At 42.6% G+C, this 18,981-nt stretch overlaps 1 protein-coding gene across 1 annotated transcript in view; it reads left to right on the top strand.

Annotated features, from left to right (window-relative positions):
* LOC144890739 (mixed lineage kinase domain-like protein) overlaps positions 1–18,694 on the top strand; it is a 94,486-nt gene extending 75,792 nt beyond the window's left edge. Inside the window, exons 9-11 of the mRNA XM_078772444.1 lie at positions 6,291–6,340; positions 7,753–7,887; positions 15,598–18,694. Coding sequence (XP_078628570.1) covers positions 6,291–6,340; positions 7,753–7,887; positions 15,598–15,644 — 232 coding nt within the window. The 3' untranslated portion in view covers positions 15,645–18,694. The remainder of the gene's footprint in view (positions 1–6,290; positions 6,341–7,752; positions 7,888–15,597) is intronic.
* The last annotated feature ends 287 nt before the right edge of the window (positions 18,695–18,981 follow it).

Raw genomic sequence — 18,981 nt, forward strand, 5'->3', positions numbered from 1 at the left:
GACGTGCACCTTGACCCCATGGCCAAGGCACAACGTCAACAAGGCTGTCCCAATAACATTACACATGCGCCTCAACCCCAAGGCTGAAGCACATGGTCATTCAAACACATGCATCCTGACCACGAAGGGCCACAATGCATGGTCATACCATTGGACCACTCCTCTCAATAGGAGCGAGACCCCTTGATCCACTGACCGGGCTTTATTTTAGGCCAAAGCTAAGGCCTCCCTTTTTAGGTTTTAAAAATCAAACATTTGAACAGCCTTGGACGTGCACCTTGACCCCATGGCCAAGGCACAACGTCAACAAGGCTGTCCCAATAACATTACACATGCGCCTCAACCCCAAGGCTGAAGCACATGGTCATTCAAACACATGCATCCTGACCCCGAAGGGCCACAATGCATGGTCAAACCACTGGACCACTCCTCTCAATAGGAGTGAGAGTGAGAGCCCTTGATCCACTGACAGGGAAAATTACTCCTGGCAGGTAACCAACGTAGATTTGAGCATTCTCCAAAAAACACGTCAGCTCTTCCCTTGCTCAAACCACATAACATTAGTGGTGATCATAGAATTATGACTTAAATTGATACCCATTTAATAGAGAACATTAAATTATATCTCTTAGGCTCATTTACCTATAAAAATAATAAATATTTATTATGTTTTACGGCAAAATCCACACAAATGGACTGGCATAACAAAAAACGTGATGTCATAACGCATGAATGTACTGTACTTCCGGATATTCATCCCGACCCAATTGTGCCGTTTTACTTTGACAATACAGTACACGCGAACTGGCGTGCTGAGGTCACAGTTCACTATCTCCCATCACTCGATACAGTTAAGATGAGATGATGATGAGATGATGGAGAGGTGTGAGAAGGGTGAGGTAGGGGTAAGTTGAGGTTGGGGTAGGGTGGGGGTAAGGTGGGGGTGGGGTTGGGGGTAAGGTGGGGTAGGGTGGGGGTGGGGGTAAGGTGGGGGTGGGGGTGTGGGTAAGGTGGAGGTGGGGGTAGGGAGGGGGTGCGGATAGGGAGGCGGAGAAAAAGAGGGGAGAGAGAAACAGAAAAGGACAGAGTGTACATTTGAAAAAAAAAACATTTCCGATCCCGTACGCAATTTGTCAACAGGAAACATGACTATGGAATTATTTGCCGTTTATTATCGATTTATATATTTATTGCTCAAAATCGTGTTTGCCACGAGAAAAAAACCTGGTATTAATTGCAATTTATCCCTATATTCTGTCATTCCAACTAATCGGTAAAGAGATGGGAAACATATTTTACTAAAAAATATATAAACTGCTCAATACGCCGTCATGGTGGACAAACACCGTCTAGATTTTACACAAACATCGTCAGCAGAAGACGCAATGTGAACCAAAACACCTTACAGCCTGAACAGATCATTCAAAAATGTTCACAATCCTTCCCTCAAACCAACCCACAGTGTTATTCAAACAAAAAAAGTGTCATATGGGAAAAATCAATCAAAAAATGTCCCAAACAAAAATAATTGGACTCTTCCACGGGATTTGAACCAAGACCGTTATAATTTCGTCCCAGCGTATTTAACCGCTCGGCCATTTCCAAGTGGAGAAGAACAAACAAACAAAAAAATAACAAATATATATCTGTGTAGGTGTCGCGCATTTCGTGTGCAATTTCGTGTACAATAAACAAGAATTTGAAAGATCATGCAAAACTCGAGCGTGCTATGTACGTACATGCACATGCGCTCAGCGCCCACCCACGGTTTGACCCGCGAAGCGGCAACTGAACACATCAGCACATATCGGTCCCCGTGTGCATGCGTACCTTACATGACTTTCAAAAAATGAATTGACGGTGCACACATAAATTCATTTTCTGTCAGTACATCGTAAGATTTTAATTTGTAAACAAACTCCAACGAATCATTCTAGAATTTCCATGTTTTGTGTTCGTACGAGCACACCTGGCCAATCACGCACGCGAATGTGCGCAAAATGCAGACGCGCATCAAAACAGCCCGCGGGTCTGATCAACCCGTGCCAAAGTGCTTTACAAACCCACGCATTGCAAGACGTATTTACAGAAAAGTCGTAAAAAAAAATCAGATAATCGCTAAAAAAAATCACAAATAATCGCTCTTGATGTACCATCCGTCATTCTGCTCGTTTTTTCGTCATTACCGAATCGAAATAAGGGAGCTCAACCGTACACAGCGCATTTAATAGCGCATTTAACAGCGCCTGAAATACACATGCAATGGGAACTCAACGTAATTGCGAATCGGCAACAAAAGGGACGAGCAGATATCTCAGGACGTTACCTCAAACAACGTCACCTCAACAACGTTAATCGTAACATATATACATACGAGGTGTGTTCAAAAAGTATGCGACCTTAATTTGTCGTGCGTAAACAGATGAAGCTAGGGAGGCGTTGATTGGTGCACGTATGTAGGCGATCCTAATGTGCACGCGTGAATTTTTTCCCACCTGCAGAAGCTGTCATTCGACGGCAGACCGCCGATGAGTGAGGAAGTGTAAGTGAGTGCCGTCGGATTTTCGTTTTTGACAAAATGACGGAAAAACTTGAACAACACTACTGCATCAAATTTTGTGTAAAGCTTGGCGATTCCCAAGTGGAAACGACCCGCAAGATTCAACAGGCCTTCGGGGACGAAGCAATGAGCACCACACAGATAAAGGAGTGGTACAACCGCTTCAAAGATGGCCGCACATCAGTGGAGAGTGAAGCACGTTCGGGTAGGCCCTCAACATCCCGAAATGAGATCGTCATTGACCAATTGAGGACCCTGGTGATGCAGGATCGTCGAATCACGATCAGAGAACTTGCAGACGAGGTGGGCGTCAGCATTGGATCCGTTCATTCCATTATGAAGGAGGATTTGGGCTTCAGGAGAATCTCAGCGAAGTTCGTACCAAAGCTGCTAACGATTGAGCAGAAGCAACTCCGTTTGGAGATCGCACAGGACATGCTGGAGACTGTGAACAGCGATCCCAGCTTCCTCAACACAGTGATCACTGGCGATGAGTCCTGGGTTTATGGGTACAACCCAGAAACCAAGTTGCAGTCATCACAATGGAAGCATCCAACATCCCCGAGGCCAAAAAAAGCAAGGCAGGTTCGCAGCAATGTCAGTCATGCTGACCGTCTTCTTCGACTCCAGTGGCATGGTTCATCACGAGTATGCACCACACGGCACAACCATCACCAAGGAGTATTACCAAGAGGTTCTGCGTCGCCTTCGTGACGCTGTGCGACGCAAACGGCCAGACCTGTGGGCAGCGGGCAATTGGCAGCTCCATCACGATAACGCACCCGCCCATTCTTCACATTTGATACAGAGTTTCTTGGCCAAACACAACACACCTGTGCTTCGTCAGGCTCCCTACTCTCCCGACATGGCTCCGTGTGACTTCTGGCTTTTCTCCAAGCTGAAAATGCCCCTGAAAGGGACCAGATTTCAGTCCAGAGAAGACATCATGCGGAATGCGACGGACCAGCTGCGCGCCATCCCAAAAGAGGCGTTCCAGCGCTGCTTCCGACAGTGGCAGAACCGTTGGGAGAAGTGTGTGGCAGCCCAAGGGGACTACTTTGAAGGAGATAAGTATAGGTTTGTTGTATCTGGATACGAGTATTTTTTATGAACAAAGGTCGGATACTTTTTGAACACACCTCGTATATACATAAGGTCGACCATAATTTACATAATTATACTGTATTACACCATTTCAGTGGATCTACATGAAAAAAAGACAAGAGTACAGCACCATTACTAAAGACAAAAAGTCTTATTAGTGGATCTTTGGACTAAAAAAAAAACAACGAAAAAACAAAAAAATTCATGGCACCATTACTGAAATGTGTATATATCTGTATTTTCCAGGGCTTTCTGCATACATGCCTTGTGGAGCTGCCCACCAGGTGTGCCTTGTGGATTCGCCCACCGACCACATTTAATTATACAGTATAAACAATAACTGAGCAGGTTCTTGTATCGTGCTGTAAAGATCAACAAGAGGCACGCTTACCTTGGACCTGGAATGATCGTCTTGCCGAACTTCACAGTCGATCCCGGTACGGGCTACCAATTGTTAGGGAACTTTTCACTGAACCCTAAAAGCAATTTCTCAAGACGAGACTCAGACTCAAAGAACTCAGACTCGTCTATTCAAGCCAAGGTTTATTCCGAATTTAGAGAGAAACTGTTACACAAAATATAACCAAGATATGACGCGTCGCTTGGTTGAAGACTTCTTCCTTCTCTTCTCTCCTCTCTCGTCTTGCTCTCCCTTCTCTCGGAGCATTCTCCTTAAGTAGACCTCTGTTACTTTGATGTCGTGGGATTGGAATGTAGAGATTGGAATTCAACACAGAACTTGGTCGACTCCGTCTTCTTGGCACCGAAAGCCCATCTGGTTTCTATTCTACAGTCACTGAAAGCTTTACATAAGATACTATCGCAGGCAAAGGAGGAGAAACCATGGTCTTATCCCCTATATGTCAACCTACTCTGACCTGCACAATCTCACTACTTGATTAATGCATTTACCCTGCGCTTGAGTCAACACTCAGCGCTGGGGCTCTCCACTTAAGGGCAGAAAACTATTTACAGATGTCCCCTTATCCCTTTGGTTCCACTCCCAAGGGCCTTGCTCACGCTGCCGAGCCTTGAAAGCACATTCTGGTTTGTAAACATTAATTTAACAATGGGCCAAAACCTGCCTTTTCCATATCCTTTACATGCTTTAAGAACAAAGTTCACATTGACGTACAATTTAGCTACTTGCATAACTCACCGACCCTAATAATTATAGAAATCTCCCATAGTAGTAAGAACAGAGATTTATTAATTACGTACAAAAACCCGAAGAGGAAACGAAAGAAGGGCATGTACAAGGGAAGAAGAAGAAGCAGACACAGGGCAAACTTATACAGTCTTAATTAACATGCCCAGGACAACACAAACAGATTTACACGAAAGGAGGAATGATCGTAGGGAGGGAAGGTTTCGGCAGATGAACAGCGTGGCTCCGGCCCTGGTCCACGGTGTACCCCGGCAGGCAGCGGCGGTCGAACGCGAGCGGACCTTGGGTAATACGGGGTATATATCGGGGAGGGGGGCTTCCAATGTTCCGGACTCTGATATTCGGCAGACCTCCCAGCTGTCGTCCTCGAAGTAACTCGTCTCTCAGCTCACTCATCACAGCTCTTAGCAGCACGCCTTCTCTCCAAACTCACAGCTCCAGCTCTGCCACGCTCTCTCTCTCTCTGTAAGTAGTCTGCCGCGGCGCTTATATTATGCGCCTTCCAAATCAAACCGCGTGCGCTTAGATCTGCCTACCAGTGAACACGCCTCGGCTCTGATTGGTCGCGAGGGTTCACCGGCTCCTCCCTTCGTGACACGTTGATGGGGCCACGCTTCCGTTCCTGGCGCTCCTCCCCCTTCTTCTCCAACTCTGCCGCATGGTTAATGGCGTTTGGAGCAAGCGCTGCGGCTGGCAGAGACGCGCAATACAATTTGGAGAGAGGCCGCAAAATGAATGGGATTTGGAAAAGGGCCTAGGTTATTTGATTAATGCAACGCAGAGTCAAACTATTGGAAACAGAGCCTTACCTGAAACACATACGAATGAAATAACTGAAGAAGGTTCCTATGGTGTCCTACGTGTTGCAATATGGACTAACTAGGGTGCGACCTTTGACCTTTAGAAGATGGGGATATTTACAGGGAATTATTTACAAGGCTTATTATTTTACAAAGTGAAGGTTCTAAAAACCGCAACAATATGTTCATCCTTAACGGCACAGGAATCAAAATGGAGGTGTGTGGAGTCGTAATGTTTTTTTGTTTGTTTTAAAAACAAGCAAATAATTATCCGTTACGGACGAGTTAATCTCTTCTCCCCCTCCCCCCCCCCCCCCCCATTCCTCCCTCCACCACCGGTCCACCCAGATTTAATAATGGATTACTTGTAATACCCGGTAACGGTGCTATACGACAAACATTTATATATTGAGAATCGGGGTCCTCACTGTGCAAGGAACCCTCAGTAATATGAATTTATTTTACTGCCTAAAACCATCTCATGCACACTTCTCAAGTTGATTCTGTATTTTATAACATTGTTCTTGTACCTCAGCCTCGTTTATGATCAATGAAGCACATAATTGTGCATCAATGCTATCCACCCAAAAGGTAGTTTTTGCATCTTGCTTTTTATTAACTTTATCATAATTTTTTTATTATTTTTCTTCTGAACTAGCTTCGGCGTTGTCATGTGGGAGCTTGCTACAAGGAAGATACCATTTGCAGGTAAGTTGTTTTGTCTCTAACATGAACAGCAGTGCGAATTCCTTTCTGGAATCTCCACATCCACCACTTGTGAACATAAAACATTTTGTAACTTTTATGTTTGTTGGTTGGTACTGTACGAATCAACGATTTACTTGATTTGCTGATATCCAGACATCATAGGTTTCTCAACCATGACATTTTTGTCCCCCGTCGCTCCGCCGAGCGAAAGGGGGACTATGGTTTTCCCCTCCGTCCGTGTGTCTGTCCGGGCGTGCGTGCGTGCATGCGTAATCGAAGGACCGCATTCGAATTTGGTGTGTGGGTGCAACCCACGTCAAAATCCAAGATGGCCGCCGCCATGTATGTCTGAACCTTGTGAGCTGAATATCTTGAAAAATAAGCGAAGTACCAACTTCTAATCTGGTGTGTGGGTGTATCTAGGCACAAGGAAGAAGGCTATTGAAAATTAGGTCGCCACGTCAAAATCCAAGATGGCCGCCGCCATGTATGTCTGAACATTGTGAGATGAATATCTTGAAAAATAAGCGAAGTACCAACTTCTAATTTGGTGTGTGGGTGTATCTCGGCATAAGGAAGAACGCTATTGAATATTGGGTCGCCACATGAAAATCCAAGATGGCCGCCACCATATATATGCCTGAACCTTGTGAGATGAATATCTTGAAAAATAAGTGAAGTACCAACCTCTAATTTGGTGTGTGGGTGTATCTCGGCATAAGGAAGAACGCTATTGAATATTGGGTCGCCACGTGAAAATCCAAGATGGCCGCCACCATATATATGTCTGAACCTTGTGAGATGAATATCTTGAAAAATAAGTGAAGTACCAACCTCTAATCTGGTGTGTGGGTGTATCTCGGCATAAGGAAGGACACTATTGAAAATTGGGTCGCCACGTCAAAATCCAAGATGGCCGCCTTGCGTCTTCCACTTTGTCAACTCGCATCACTTCACCGACGGGGGACCTAGGCGTAACGCTTGTAACAGGAAAGAATGATTAAGAAATAATGGAGTGGATCAGAAAAGTGTTGAAGGGAGAAATAACAAAGGACTGTCCTGAAGATTTGAAAAAGATTATCAACAACACAAACGACCACAAGAAACTTGAGAATTGTGAAGCAGGTAAAAGGTTAACTTGGGGTATTTTTAATGTGCTTACAACTTTGAAGGATAACTACAATTCAAATCAAAACATTGAACGTTTTTGTTTTGAGAAGATAATGCTTTTTTTGTTTCTGACATGAACGAGGTCATTTGTGGCAACTCAACATCCACCACATGTGAACGTGTTTGCGTAACATTTGTTTCCTACTTTCGCGTTTGCAATAATTTTACTGTTATCATTTACATTCTCATTTGTTTCCCTCATATCCACAAATCAAAGATATGCAACTTTCATATGTTAACAGATGAAACATCCAAAATCAATGAGTCTTTCAAAGAAAGAGAAATGGAAACTATGCCAGACGACTGCCCGAAAGAGTTTCAAGATCTTGTCAAACGAGCACAAAAAAAGGATCCATTCGATCGTCCCACTGCAAAAGGTACGGCATTATTAAAAAAAAAACTTTTTATCAAGGGCTGACAATGTTAAATAATTACTGCCAGGTGAAATGAAAACATGCCATAAAGCTAGGCAACCACTCCTTGTAAAATCTGTTTATTGGATTTTAAAAATTACATGAAAGTAGCTATTGAGTTCAAACTTGAGAAGAACAGGAATTTACCTTGTAGTTGGTTGTTGAGGTTTTTATTTCTTGGAATCAAAGGTGTTCTGCAGTATAGCAATGCAGAACAACAATCAGGTTAAGTCAAAGATTAAAATCATCATTTCCCGGAATGCATAAATTTCTACAAACAGCTAACTAACTACCTGTCACCTCATAACATGATACAAATCACAGGAAAAACAAGCCCGAACTTGCACAACTTTGTTATGAAGAAAACCATGCTGTATTCTGGATTATTCTGGATTGTAGAATATTATGGACTCCAGGTTTTTTTTAATTCTTTTTTTTTTTGGATACAGAATCGAGGCTCGTGAAAGACCTAACATTTATCACACAAACAAATCAAACAGACAAACAAACAAAGTATATAAAAAGGGGAGTGGTAGACAAGATGGGGAGAGAAGGGGAAGCACATAAACACAACATTTGAGAGCAGGGACATCGGGAATGTGTGGGAGGGGGAGGGAGGCGGCGTGGGAAGGGGGGGGGGGGGTGGGATAAGTACAAACACAAGGACACCAAGGACTTCCAGGAAAGAAGTTGGTAGTTCAAAAAAGTGGATTTGGGGTGAAATTAGCGGTTGTAGAAAAGATCAAGGTTTTGGATGGGGGAAGATAAGAGATGGTGGTGAACAGATGTTTTAAAGACCTGGAGGGGAGGAGTGGGAATAAAGAGAGTGAGGGAGCTTGTTCCAGAGGCGGGAGAAAAGAGGAATGAAGGAGTGAAGGTGAACAGAGAGTCTTGATTTTGGCAGTTTAACCAGAAGAGGGTTGCAGGCAGATCTTGTGCAACCTGTAGGAATATTTGGGGGACAGAGCCCAGAGAGAGCTGGAGGAGCAAGGCCGGAGAGGAGTCGGTAGAAGACTGAAAGACCACCAACCTGCCTGCGGTGAGTAAGTGAAAGGCCCTCAGAGGTAGCTTCATCGCGGGAGATTCCAATGATTCTGAACGCTTTGGTTTCAACAGCGTGAAGACGAGCTAGGTGTGAGGCAGGAGCACCAGCCCAGAGGGGAGAGCAGTATTCCATTGAGCTGCGGATGAAAGCCTTGAATGTGGTGAGGAGCTCAGGTGTGCCAAGGAAGGACTTCGCACGACGGAGGATGCCCAGTCGGCGACTGGCTTTGGAGGCCAGATTTGAAATGTGGTTTTCCCAGGAAAGATCATTGCAGATAGTGAGACTCAAAAGCTTGGGTGACAGAACTTCTTGGAGAGGATTATTCAGAAAATGGATGGGAGGGTTGTCCAGTCGGTCTTTTCGGAGAGACATGGTAAGAGTGTGAGATTTGTTGGGGTTGAAAGACATGTTCCACTTGTTTGCCCAGTCTGTGATTTTGTCCAGGTCTGCAGAGAGTGAGGAGGCTGCAGAATGCCGATCTGAGAGACGAGGAATGGAGCGGCAGAGAGTGGAGTCATCAGCAAAGAGATAGAGAGGATTTTGAAGAGATTCGGAGAGATCATTGATGAAGACCAGAAAAAGCACAGGGCCCAGAACACTGCCTTGGGGAACTCCAGCCTGAACAGGAAGAGGAGATGAGAGAACCCCATTCAGGGCCACACGTTGACTACGACTAGAGAGGAAGTCCGCCAGCCATGCGTGGAGATTTCCATGGATACCATAGGAGGAGAGTTTCGTGAGCAGAGCGGGGTGCCGGACCGTATCGAAGGCACGTGATATGTCAAGGGAGACAGCTCTAATTTCCTGTTTGGCATTGAGGACCTCCATCCATTGTTGAGACAGCAGAAGCAGCATGTCCAGAGTAGAGTGACCTGGTCTGAAACCAAATTGATGATCAGAGATCAAGCCATTGGAGAAGAGGAAAGATTTCATATCCGAAGCAATGATGGATTCCATGACATTGCTGATAATTGGGAGAAGGCTGATTGGTGTGTCGTTGCAAGGATCTGTTTTTGCACCTTTTTTGTGTAAAGCGGTGATGATGGCTGATTTCCAAGCAGATGGCAGATGAGTGATGTGAGTGAGTGAGTGAGTGATGGCAGGTGAGGGTTATTTTCACATTCACTTTGCCTCCGTTGATTTAGAGTTCACTTGACTGCAAAAAAAATCCGGAGGAATTCCCTTTTATCACGTGTTCCCACCTTGGGAAGGTGTATATTTATCAGCTTGAGCCATCGTTTTACCTCATGGCGTTTTTCAATGGCCAATTCAAATGATGGAGTAAAATACCAGTAAAACAAGCATTCTGAGTATTGCGCTGCAATACATGTCCCCTACCGGCAGTCTGTCGTCCGGAAAACTGTTGGGGAAATTACCAAGGGTTATTTACCCACAGGTTCTGAATCGTTCCCAATCGCTAATTACCTCAGGACGGACTCACCTGTGATTCGCACTTGGGACTTCGATTTATACACCTCACAGACAGGTCAGCAGAAGCACGAGAAAATAAGTTGTTGATAAAGAACCTATCGAGTCGCTAAATATCAGTAATTTATTATATTTTCTGGTTCATGATCAATGATCGATGTGTATATATATATATGTTGCTGGGCTTGGCTCCGCCCCTCCGGAAAGCGCGCGCTGTGTCGCGCTTTTGACGTTCGCAGACGAGGCTGAGGGCGCGCGGTGCGGCTTGAGGAGAACTAGAATAAACAAGAGATATCCATTTTTAAAAATATTTTTCGTTTAATTAACGATATCTGCCAAACCACGTGCCCTATCACAAATTCCAAAAGGACATTTTAGTAGACTGACATGCTGAACAGATCTGTGAAGTGTCCCCTCGATTGGTTCAAAAATGAGGGAGCGGCTCGGTTTTAAAGGTTCATGCTTAAAAACGTCATAACTCTGAAACCATGCGATGCATGACGTCATGCTCGTTGACTTTTTTGTTCATCATGGGTATGCGATTCTGCCTGCAAAGTTTGGCCTCGATCTGTTTAGCCGTTGCAGAGAAAAAGGGGTTTTTCGTGTTTTCACGAAAAACAATATGGCGGCCGAACCACGTGACCTGTGACGTCATAATTACCATTCAAATATTCTTCAGACCGAGTCCCTTCTATGGTGAAACTTTGATCTCAATCGGTCCTATTATTGCAGAGAAAATATTTTTTTAAGGAAATTAAAACTTAAAATGGCACTGAATTAAGGATCATCAGAATTATCAGAATTACCAAAGTTCAAAGTGCCATAACTTTGTCAAAAATGATCGAAACGTCGTGAAGTTCGAACTCGATCTGTAACTTATCATGAGGAAACCATGTGCCAAGTTTGAAATCATTAGCATTAAGGGTTTAGAACAAAGGTCCGGAAAACTGTTCTTTGCGTGACGGACTGACGGACTGACAGACGGAGGGATGGCGTGCAAACCTATAGTCCCCTCCGGTGTACACCGGTAGGGGACTAATAATTGGCAGTATTAAAAAAGAATAGCGTGATCCACGTGACCAGTCCTGTGAATATATTTTAATTTCTTTTGGGATTATAATAACGGTAATTAGCCCCTTAATGATTAATCTCACCTGACACGACGTAAACAAACTTGTGCAAACAGCTTGTGCAGATGTGACGTCACATAATCAATGAGCTTGCCAATCCAGCCGTCCCTCAGTAACTGTTTCCATGGAGTCGAGTGCCAGCTTGAGTGCTTAAGCCACTTGGCAAGCGCTTTTCAAGCTGCTTTGTAATGGAACACACCCACACCGACTGAGCTGTATCAACAAGCACCTGAGTATTGCGCTGCAATACATGTCCCCTCCCAAAGTTCAAAGTGCCATAACTTTGTCAAAAATGATCGAATATGCAAATTTATGCACGGTTGATGCTGGTTTTCAAACTTGATCTGAGGTATGCTGAGACACGTGTGTCACGCCTCGCCTCGTTGATATGCCCGCAAGGTCGCTCCGTGGAGTGGCCTGCCCGTATTGCACTGTGTGAATTATATAATTACCAACTCACGGTCTGAGGTACTCGCGATTCAAGAGATATCCATTTTTAAAAATATTTTCGTTTAATTAATGATATCTGTCAAACCACGTGACCTATCGCAAATTCCAAAAGGACATCTTAGTAGACTGACATGCTGAACAGATCTGTGAAGTTTCCCCTCGATTGGATCAAAAATGAGGGAGGGGCTCGGTTTTAAAGGTTCATGCTTAAAAACGTCATAACTCTGAAACCATGTGACGCATGATGCCATGCTGGCTGACGTTTTTGTTCGTCATGGGTATGTGATTCTGCCTGCAAAGTTTGGCCTCGATCTGTTCAGCCGTTGCAGAGAAAAAGGGGTTTTCGTGTTTTCACGAAAAACAATATGGCGGCCGAACCACGTGACCTGTCACGTCATAATTACCATTAAAATATTCTACAGACCGAGTCCCTCCTACGGTGAAAATTTGATCTCAATCGGTCCTATTATTGCAGAGAAAATGTTTTTTAAAGGAAATTTAAACTTAAAATGGCACTGAGTTAAGGATCATCAGAATTATCAGAATTCCCAAAGTTCAAAGTGCCATAACTTTGTCAAAAATGATCGAAACGTCGTGAAATTCGAACTTGATCTGTAACTTTTCATGAGGAAACCATGTACCAAGTTTGAAATCATTAGCATTAAGAGTTTAGAAAAAAAGTCCGGAAAACTGTTCTTTGCGTGACGGACTGACGGACTGACGGACTGACGGACTGACGGACGGACGGACTGACGGACGGACGGAGGGACGGAGTGCAAACCTATAGTCCCCTCCGGTGTACACCGGTAGGGGACTAATAACTGGAGTGAACCTCACTGTGGTCATATTTAGGTAGTGAGTAGCGTCATTACCTCCACCTTAGACTACCATAGCCCAAGGTAGGATGTTTACCTCACTGGTTTCTGTTAAAAACATGGTGTTCATGTTCAGTAGTGTTTTGCTTTCGGCTACAATCAGTCATTCCCGGCCAATTGAAAGGGATCAAAACCATCACTTTTCACAAGTAAGGAAACTTTTCACAAGTTCTTTTATATTAAACAACATTTTGAAATGTTTAACGATGTTATTATTATTATTATTATTATTGTTGTTTGGCTCTCGGCGGTGAAGGTGAAACTCTATCGTATTTGCCTGATCAGTCGCCGATTCGGCTTATGTTTATGTCTATGACTTGATGTGTTTAATTTGTCATGTGAATGTATATTGTTATAATCACCAGTAAAGTGTTTCATAGTGAGTTTGTGTGTGTGTGTGTGTGTGTGTGTGTGTGTGTGTGTGTGTGTGTGTGTGTGTGTGTGTGTGTGTGTGTGTGTGTGTGTGTGTGTGTGTGTGTGTGTGTGTGTGTGTCGAAATAACTGGCTTTTCTAGAAACAACTATTGCTCAAAGAAAGATGGAGGGATGCTATGATCATTCCTGCCTTGTTTAGAGAACTTTGTAAGTGATCCTTCACCATTGAGTGATCAGGCTAAAACCGATATCCAGCACGATATTTAAAAAGGTTGTGGACGACTTTTGACAAAACTAAGTAGATGAGTTGGGTAAGTGATAAGAAGCAGCCGATTCGATTTTGGTTTTGGTTCGGATTCAGATATGACCTATCAGTGGGTTCCTAAACGTAAACTGTTCAGCCTGATGGAGGTGTGCTCTCTACCGAGTGCCGTTCTAGTTTATAAATGTTGTAGTCCAAACTTTATAAATATACTCGCATTGTAATGATACAGTACTGTACATACTTTATAGACGATCTACCATTCTAAATTAAATGATGTCAAATGTGTATTGCGGCCCCATCCCCATCAGGCTGATTGACAGTCGCTGTCCCGCCCACCCCTTTTGGCACTTCATTGCCCAATACGCTAATATGCAGGTACACCTATTTTTCATGGAATCCTTTCAAGGTATAAAAAATTGAGGTGTCATGGACCTTTCCGCTGCAAAATGCAGTAGATTCGCGTTTGAACAAAGTACTGAGCTTAACCCAATTTTGAGTTATTGTCGAAAAATAAGAATTCCAAAGGGGGCTATTTTTGTTCTATCAATTGTGATGTTCAACGATGCTGTCCAAACGTTTAACCCTTTGCATGCAGCGGTTACAGATTTGTAACAAGATCAAAATTGTTTGAAAAAAAAACATTTTAATAACAAAAAAATTATGTAATTTTTTAATGAAAATTAAAAAAGAAGATGCAGCACACAAAGGGTTAATGAGTGTTATTTGATGTGACGTCCTCCACAGACGACTCACTGGAAGGTACTTTCATCGATTTACAAGTTGATATCTTGTAGCTTGGTATTCTTGGTATTGTTGGTATTCTTGTTGGTTGGTATCTTGGTAGATTTTCTTTTTTGAGGAATGTTGTGTCATCCCTCCATAGAAAGTCTTCCAAATTTCTGATGTCTCATCAATTCAATTTGAAGTTTGACATCAGATTTCAAATTGTTGATTTTTATGCGATTATATATTCCTGATATTCTCCTCCATGCATCCCCCCCCCCCCTCCTCCCCGTCCCTGGGTACCACAGATGGTGTTGGACCCCCAGGTGTACTAAACCAACATTTATATATTTTTTTTCTCCCTGCACTCTCAACACTGTATTCCGTTTCCGAGCTCTATCTTCGAACTGGCTGGGCCTTCTGCAATGAAATTTTGCATCAATAATGTGAATCAATAATTTGAGGGCATGACCCAGTTATAGACAGTTAAACATTTTCACCAAAACTCGACTCAGGTTTGTGCAATCAGAACGGAATTGCCCTCTCTAGATAGCCTTGAGTAAGTCGCATTATGCTTCATTTACATCACACCCCTCCGAGTTAAAGGTCAAGGTCAAAGGTGATCTGAAAAAAAAAAAACACATTTTTATCATCACAATTTTGCCAATGCGAAATCTCAATGTCCGCTAGGCCTTCCAAGATGTTTTTGTATAATAATGTTGTGCATGCACTGATGTTGTGCACCTGATATTTGACGATTCATGTCCTTGACCTACCTTTTTCGGATTGCGACGTAATTCACAAAAAAACACATTTGTGGGCCAAGGGTAAGTCACGGGTGATCACCAACTTATTCACATGAACACAAGACAGACAGGTTAGCACCTGAAACTTTGGATCCCTACTCGTCCCTTATTTACCAACCGATTGCTCTGAAACCCGATAGAGCCCTTCTACTCGATGGTCTGCACAATCGCACAGGCTTTGATTTTTCAATTTCGGATCATGGAGGTACCCAGGGGGGTTAGCCCCTGAAACTTTGGATCCCTACTCGTCCCTTATTTACCAACCAATTGCTCTGAAACTCGATGATCTGCAGGATCACTCAGTCTTTGATTTTTCGATGTTTGGATCAGGGGGCCTCCCAGGGAATCATGGGGCTCCCAGAGGGTTCCCCCAAATGAATCAGCAGAGGTCTAAAGTAGACCTTTAGAGATGACCGTCAGCCCACTCGGGGCTATTTATTTGGTATGGGATTCTATTGTATAAGTATATAACAAACAATTCCTTCAGCCTCAACATTTTTAGTGTGGAGAAAAGTTTTTTTTAATTTAAAATTCTGAAAGTGTGAAAATTGTTTGCTGTGTGAATATTTGTGTTTCAGACCTTGTTGAACAGTTGATGGACCTTCACGGGAATTTTGACGATTAGAAGAAAGAAAGGACCGCCTTTCGGGGCCATTTTTCCCCGCAAAGCAGGGGTTGGCCTTTTTTGGGTACCGTGGTCCCCTTTTTGAAGCAATGTTTTACAGCCGGCTGCCCTAGGATCCCAAGCCGGCACCCTAACCGCTAAGCCTTGAAATTAAATCGTCCTTATTTTGAGCCATTTTAAAGGGGTTTGATATTAAGACTATATGGAGCAATCAGGATGAGCATTTATGAAACTTACATGATTTATGACACTTACAGAATGCAAACCCATCACTTTTACAGTCACTCAGTTTTCCTGCCAGCAATTTTTACAACGAATCTTGGGAATCTGAACTTGACCTTTGCTATGAAGGCTTCTTCAAATTCAACACTTTTGTTTCCACTGACTTTAATTTGGAGAACCTCAAAAGAACGAGGTTTCTCTTTTAATTGCTTCTCTTATCATTTGATTATAAAAATAAAAATAACCACCTTTAGAGGCCATTTTTCCCCGCAAAGCGGGGGTTGGCCTTTTTCGGGAACCGTGGTTGTTGTTTTTTGGTCCCCTTTTTGAAGCAATGTTTTACGGCCGGATGCCCTTCCTGACGCCAACCCTTTTTGCTGCCTTTTAACGACAAACAGGGAATTACCAGTGAACTGGTACTCAAATTCGCTGACCTCGGAAGGATGACAGGCTGAGTCAACCCCCCTGGCGTTAATTCAGCGATCGACCGGGATTCGAACCTAGGATCCTAGGATCCTAAAGCCGGCACCCGAGCCGCTAGCCCAACACCAGGGCTTTGGTATTTGATTGTTTAATGCAATTCATATCATACGTATCGCACAGTGGTGGCTTCTTGATGAAGACATTTGATTGGCATTCCCGAAGTTGTGGGTTCAAATCCAGCCAAAGGCAGCAGTATTAGGTATTTTTATTTTAACCTTCAGGAAGTACATTTGGTTTCAGGAAAACGACCACATCATGATTTGATTGTTCGTAAAAACACAGCTGGTTTAATTAACGATCTTCATGGTGAGGATAATCTGCCTGTCCCACCTGGTCTGTCAGTTCATTCTTTGTGGTGGATTCTGATTCCCTTCTGTTGTCACAGAACTCCAATCTTAATGTTCAGGAAGGTACCCAGGGGTCTTAGCCTTCTGCAATTTCAACTTCAAATAAACCTCCACATTCCCCTTTACATCCCTAAAAGGGACATGCAAAATTCAGTTCAAAATCCTGCAATGTAATTCACTGCAGTATATTCAGCACTTCTGCTAATTCGATCTTTTTACATATATATATTCCGTAGCGTTGCACTTTGATTACTGCAACTCACTGTTAGGTCTACCTGCCTCTTCGGTCCGACAACTTACGTCAACCCCTTGCAACATATTCAGAATATGGCAACCAGGCTCAAATAGTTAAAGCTCAGAAATCTGTTTGCATCACTCCTAAAGATACCACACACGCCTGCATGAACTTTACGATCTTAAAATAGGGAATCTCCTGCTAGTTGCTCGATATTTGCTCCTCAAATGTGGAACTGTCTTTTAAAACTCACAAAACCTCATCAATTAGTTTTTAAATCTCTCCTAAAATCCCATCTTTTCAAACTTGGTTCTCTTAATTATTTTGATCTGCTGACCCTTCCTTTCTTTATAAAGCACTTTGGGATTTTAAAACGACAATTAAGAGCACTGTTTAATAAATTAATTGATTGCATGTGACTGAACTTGAACAAATGCTATTTTTTGTAAATTTGTCGCATTCTTGTTGAATGGATATAAAAGTGGTTCACAAATTATTTCATCTGGGAAAGATAATGATTACGATTTCTCGTTAACCACTTCAATTTTGGATCTGAGATATTTACATCATCGTTTCTAAATGCAAATACTCTGTGTCTATGCTGTACTTGGGTGGCATTTCCAGCTGAGGTGAAGAAACAGGATAGCCTGTTTAAACGATTATCATTGATTGCTAGTTTTGAGCCATAAAATAATCATCTGGGATGTTCTCGACTAACTTGTTTACAGAGAACTATGCATCAAATCTATATATTTTCCAGAATTCCTGTTGCTATTTCATTTATTAACTTGCTTTCCGTTTGGTTTTTCCATTTCCATTATTTTTCCATTTTACCATCAACCTCAACACTTATAAAGGCAAAAGGAGGAGCACAGCAACAAATTATGATTCTTACAAAATACCTTGTATAATACTACACTTTTATCTTTCACTTTTAATTTACTTTATTTGTTTTGTTCTTGTTACTTCTGCCACCGAACGTGAATCTTACTATAGTTCACCAAATGTCTGTCCGTCCGTCCGTTCGCAGGTACCGCAAATTTTGGGTGGGTAATACTGGGACCTTCAGAGTAAAATAGGCTACATTGTTTTTCCATTTTTGTCCCAATTTTTCCAATTTCCAGTTTTTCCAAACCCACTGGAGTAAAATAGACTATATTGTTTTTCCAATTTTTAAGGAATAGAGCCTGTGATGGATGCTGTGAAGAGGAACAGGTTGAGATGGTTTGGTCATGGGTCTGAGGAAGGATGAAAGTGACTGGTTGAGAAGAGTGATGGAAATGAATGAAGAAGGAAGTAGAGGACAGGGAAGACCGAGAAAGACTTGGCTAAAGATGGTGGAAGAAGAAATGCGGGCAAGGGGATTAACAAGGAGAGATGCAGAAAATAGGGGAAAATGGAGAAGATTGTTATGGGGACTGCAAGGCTCACGCCCGCTCTTGCAGAGAAAATGGCCTTAACATGCATGTTGTGTTGTTGTTGTATTGTTTTTCCAATTTTTCCCCAATTTTACAATTTCCAATTTTTTCTATTTTCCAGTTTTTCCAAACCCCTGGAGTAAAATATGCTGTATTGTTTTTCCAATTTTTACCCAATTTTTAGTTTTTCCAAACACGATGGAATAATATTTACCGATAGGCAAAGCGATGTGGCTTCTATTGAAATTCTACAAATACTGTTTAGATTTTGATGATTTGCATGTGATATGATTTAATGGATGTTTATATAAATCTTTTAAAATAAAAAAAGCCTTCAATTTCTGATATTTTGCCTTTTCATTTGGGCCTCCCAATTGAAGCTCCACCTGTAGGGCGGGTACCGTTTCCTGTGTTTTTAATTTCATGTTGAAGAGCATTTGGTTTTGCAATAAAGAACCATCAATGATATTTAATCATCATTCCTGGCATGTCATTATCATCATCACTGAAAAAGTGACAAATAACGAGATTCTACGATTGAGGTACGGATCACATTTGCTGTACAATATTAGCTTCTTATTGATCAGGAATATTAGCTTCTCATATACAATATTAGCTTCTTATTTATCAGG

Source organism: Myxine glutinosa, chromosome 2, assembly GCF_964187855.1.
Source record: "Myxine glutinosa chromosome 2, kmMyxGlut1.1, whole genome shotgun sequence".
Lineage (NCBI taxonomy): Eukaryota > Metazoa > Chordata > Myxini > Myxiniformes > Myxinidae > Myxine > Myxine glutinosa.